The sequence below is a fragment of the Amphimedon queenslandica genome, unplaced genomic scaffold (genome assembly GCF_000090795.2).
Source record: "Amphimedon queenslandica unplaced genomic scaffold, v1.1 AMPQUscaffold_13036, whole genome shotgun sequence".
NCBI classification, from domain to species: Eukaryota; Metazoa; Porifera; class Demospongiae; order Haplosclerida; family Niphatidae; genus Amphimedon; species Amphimedon queenslandica.
In genome coordinates this window covers 60,127-65,256 of record NW_003546728.1, presented here as the reverse complement: position 1 = coordinate 65,256, position 5,130 = coordinate 60,127, and the positions used below count along the sequence as shown (strand labels likewise).

The 5,130-nt window shown below is 34.6% G+C and overlaps 1 protein-coding gene across 1 annotated transcript in view; it reads left to right on the top strand.

Moving 5' to 3' along the window:
* The first annotated feature begins 2,726 nt into the window (after positions 1 to 2,726).
* Positions 2,727 to 5,130, top strand: part of LOC109585614 (uncharacterized) — a 4,869-nt gene continuing 2,465 nt past the window's right edge. The window contains exon 1 of the mRNA XM_020001742.1: positions 2,727 to 2,741. Within this exon, the coding sequence (XP_019857301.1) occupies positions 2,727 to 2,741 (15 nt within the window). The remainder of the gene's footprint in view (positions 2,742 to 5,130) is intronic.

Here is a 5,130-nt window from a genome sequence, read left to right as displayed (position 1 = left end):
GGGCTGAGAGACCCAAAACCGGAGATCCTGAAGCGGCATTGGGCGACTAAGAACCTGTGAAAATCTCGTCCTTATCCCACATTCCTATAAAAAGTTATTCCAGTTTTTCTTGGTCCAAACTCAGTTGGGACATAGTATATTATATTATATATTTTTATTGTTTTAGGTGATTGGCTATCACCAATTGTCACTGGAGAGAGACCACCTCCTATTCACTCCTTCACTTTAACATCAATTAATAATTCCAGTGCTATATTATTTGGAGGTATCGCTGTTGCTGATGTGAGTAACAATGTATATATTCTTAAGTTTACTGATAAATCAGTGGTAAGTGTATTTATAGTATAATTGCATTAATTGTTATCAAGAGTACATAGTACCTAAAGAGAGTATTGAATGGCCTTATACAAGCTGCTGCATGAGGGCGTATTTGCTCAAAGTCACAATTTGCATACTCAAGTATACTTTGTCAATGAATATAATTATTGCGTAGACATTGAGTTGCCATTGTCACGAGTTAGCAAGTGCTTGGGGCACAAACTCATGGATACTAGCAGGGCTGCCTTTGTAGTTCATCTTTTCAGTCTACTTTCAAGTTCCTTTCTTGCATTGGAAGAGATTGCCAAGTTTTTAAAAGCTAATGGTCAGATAATGTTGCCACATGCTTGATCACGTGATATGGTAAGTATACTGGAGTATGTGGATTGTGACTTGAGCAAATACACCCTCATGCATCAGTCTGCTATAGGGCTGTTGGATACTATCTTTAGGTCATGTACTCTTGTTATTATTTTTATTATTACTCATGGTGTGTGTGGGTGTGGTTTATGATGAATAAATTTATTTTATTATTTTAGAATTGTTTAAAGTTGTCTAATCCTGGAGGATCAGTACAATGGCCTAAGGGTAGATTTGCTCATTCCAGTGTATTGATTAACACTAGCTCAGGACCACACCTACTAGTGGTGAATGGAATCGGTACTTCTGATATTTGGATATTTAATATTAAAAATAAATCATGGAAGGAACTGGTAAGTATAACATTATATTTTGGGTGTGTTTAGACATTTTGGGCGGAGTTTATGGTTTTGGATAAACTATTGACAAATGGGTTAATCAAATTTTAATAACAATACATGTACATGTACAGTACATGTCAATGAGTATTACAAATTATATATGTATTATAATCCCCCTTTATAGTTTTATGTACCAAATAATGTCACTAATAGACGTTATCATTCTCTCTCATTGTGGAGTGTGACTCCAACCACTAACTGGATAGTTGTTTTTGGAGGAAATATGTCATACACTGATACAGCAGTTATTGAACTCAGTAAGCACATGTACATGTAGATACAAATGTATTTAAAATACACAATTTGTACATATTGAATATAACAATTATAAAATACAGTATAGCCTTTGATATAGGATATTATTTCATCAGATTTGCTTTATTAACTGACATAATAATTCAAAATAATTATATAAACGAGAGCACTAAAGTGTGTACAATCTGTATAACAGTTTAAATAAAGGCCTTTTCACACTGACAAAAGTAATGCGCATTGATGCGCATTAATCGTGTTCACACTAGAGTGGTTTCAAATTAATGCACATCACTCTCACTTCACCTCCAGAGGTAGATTGATATGAAGTGATGTGCTTTGATCAATGTAAACTAATGGCAACAACAACACAAATTGATACATAATCCAGCTGCTAGTGTGAACATGATCAATGCGCATTATTTCAGCTGTATCAACAAAGCCCATCAAAGCACTTTGAAAACTGTGCCAGTATGAAAAGGCCTTAAAACTTGACGGAAAGTTTTGAGACAAAGAAAAAGCTTCAGCATGTACTAGATTTATTACAACTTTGTGAATGTTTTGAGACAGAGAATATTCTGTTTTTGGCCTCGCCTACGCGAGGTATAGGTAGTCTTTGTGTGTGTCTGTCATTCATTCATTCTGTACAAGCGAAATTTGTCTTTAATAAACTATAACTTTAGCATAGCGTGTTCTAAGCCCCTAGATCTTTCTTTTTTGCCTGGAAAAGTCTTGCTTAACTGTTTTGTGTTGCTCAAATATCAGCGCTAGGTACAAGAAGCTTCAAAGTGAGAAAATTGAGTATGTGAGTCAAGTTCCGTTGTGTTGGCACTCTAGAGATAGCTGGTAGCATTTTCCAGTAGATTAGAACATGGCCTTCAAAACATATGAACAGATTTCTCTAAATCTTACTTGGTGAAGAGTTACAGTTGTCCTGGTTCTTGTTTGTGAAGCGCTGGAGCGATAACCTAGTGGGCTATAGGTACTAAAGTACCTATACTATCTCAAATACATGAAGGCAACAACTTTCTGTCAGCAAGTTTATCGTATATTGCTGATTAGTAAAGAAAAAGTTAAGCTTCTTTCTCACATGGTCTTCTTGCTGGTTGAAGATGTAATGCCACACCTTTTCAATCTACATGCATGGGAGGGGCTGGAGCTGCTTGCATGTATGTGCTGCAGTGCTGCTACTTCTGCAGGTATTCAAGAGCAAGTACATGCAACTGCAGGAAGCTAGTGTTGAGCAGACTCTCTTCATGCTGATAATCAAACAGCTATTGCAGTGCGGGCATGCACCATAGCAGCATAAGGGCGAGGCCATGCACCGTAGGTGTCTCGTTATTTTGGTGAATGGCTATCATAATGCCAAATTTGGTAAGTTTAATTCCCTCCAAAATGTCCCGCTATATGGTATGTCATCTTATGTCATGAACTGATTTAAATTATAATCAAAATGAGATTTTATAAATTTTTAATGCCTCAAAAAATTTGCATTGAAAGGTTGTGAACAAAAATGACTAGAAAAATTCCTAATTTATTTATAATTACAATTTAAAGGTATACTGCCTTACATGTAGCTGCTACACATTATATATGAGTATAGATCTACCTAATCCATGAATGTGTAAGTCGATGAAGCCAGGAGTCAATAAATGAGTCTGGGCGAGTACTGGTAATATCAGTAATGGTATCTTGTACTATACTGACGTATACTGGCCCTTTCTTTAGCTCTCCTCCAGGCAGAACAACCTCCTCCGCTTCTATTACTGTTAAAGCCGAGGTTAAAGCAGCTCGAGTCGAAGCGTCCATACTGATTGCTGAGCCTCAAGCCTGATTTAATTAATAGCGTGGGCGGCTGGGCAAGCTAGGTTAAAATCATAGGTGAAGGAAAGATCCAGTTGTTGCTGCTCGAGGGGTTCGCAACGGGAAGAAAATCTCTACGAGATTACATACAAGACATGTGAGGGATCAGTATTATTATTATTGCTGTGAAGTTCTGTGTAGTATCAGGAAAAAATTATAAAAAAGGCAGAATTCTCTCATTTTCATTTTTAACAAATTTGGCCAATATCTTTGTGAAACCATGGGCTAGAGCCTTGGGTATTTTTCAAAACTTGGCTGTTTTTAAAAATGCTCATAAATTGATAAATATTTGTCTGAATAAGCTCAAACTTTCTACACAGCATAAGTGCATCAATATGCATCAGAAAATTTAATAAAAATTTGGGTGATTTCGGAGCCATTTTTTAGAAAAAAGCATGGGCTATAGTACAGGGTATTTTTCAGAAAATGGCCAATTTCTAAAAATGGCCGTAACTTGAAAAATGTTTGTCGGAATCAGCTCAAACTTCTTACACAGCATAAATACATCAATATGTATCAGATAATGTAATAAAAATTTGGGGTGATTTTAGAGCCATTTTTTGGAAAAAAACATGGGCTATAGTACAGGGTATTTTTCAGAAAATGGCCAATTTCTAAAAATGGCCGTAACTTGAAAAATGTTTGTCGGAATCAGCTCAAACTTTCTACACAGCATAAATTCATCAATATGTATCAGAAAATGTAATAAAAATTTGGGATGATTTCGGAGCCATTTTTTGGAAAAAAGCATGGGCTATAGTACAGGGTATTTTTCAGAAAATGGCCAATTTCTAAAAATGGCCGTAACTTGAAAAATGTTTGTCAGAATCAGCTCAAACTTTCTACACAGCATAAATACATCAATATGTATCAGATAATGCAATAAAAATTTGGGGTGATTTTAGAGCCATTTTTTGGAAAAAAGCATGGGCTATAGTACAGGGTATTTTTCAGAAAATGGCCAATTTCTAAAAATGGCCGTAATGTGAAAAATATTTGTTGGAATCAGTTCAAACTTTCTACACAGCATAAGTACATCAATATGTACCAGAAAATGTAAATAAAATTTGGGGTGATTTTGGAGCCATTTTTCAGGAAAAACATAGGCTTTAGGTATATCATATATCTAGTAAATTTGGAGTGCTAAAATTTGGTGAATGGACCTCAATTTGCCAAGTTTTACTCCACCAAATTTTCTAGCTATACGGTATTTTTCCAAAAATGTACTCCTTTTAAAAATGGCTGTAGCTAACTCAAGAAATTTTTGTTGGAATCAGCTTAATGTTAGACATTATGCATCATCATTATCAATAATGTATTATTAATCATTTCTGATTAATAATTATTATAAGGATGCGGATCCGGACTTGAACTATTATCTCAAGTATCTCTCATTCATATACTGAAGATCTATTGACTGGGCTTAGGAAATAAGGACTCAAACACGATCAGACTGGTTTAATAATTTCTTTAATGTTGACTTGTTTGTATAATTATTATTATTCTTTAGATATATGCTTAAATTGTATCTAATACTATTTTATTGCCATTGTTCATGAATTACTCTCATTTCTGTTTATAAGTCATGGCACCTGCTTCTTATATTGTGTAAAAAGTTTGAACTGATTTTAAGCAAAATTGGATTTATTATGAATTTTTAAAGCTGCTCAAAAATTGGACCACAGTCCCTATACTATAGCACAGGGTCGCTGGTCAAATTTTACCAAAAATGAAAAAGAAAGAATTCTTTATTTTCATAAATTTTTTGATGCATATACATGCTGTTATATTGTGTAGAAAGTTTAAACTAATTTTGAGCAAGATTGGATTTTTTATGAATGTTTGAAGTTGCTCAAAAAGTCATGTAAAATTGTAGTGCTTGTCAGCTCATGAAGTTCATGCTGTTTAGCTGCTTTGTGGGAAACTCTGTCTGTTC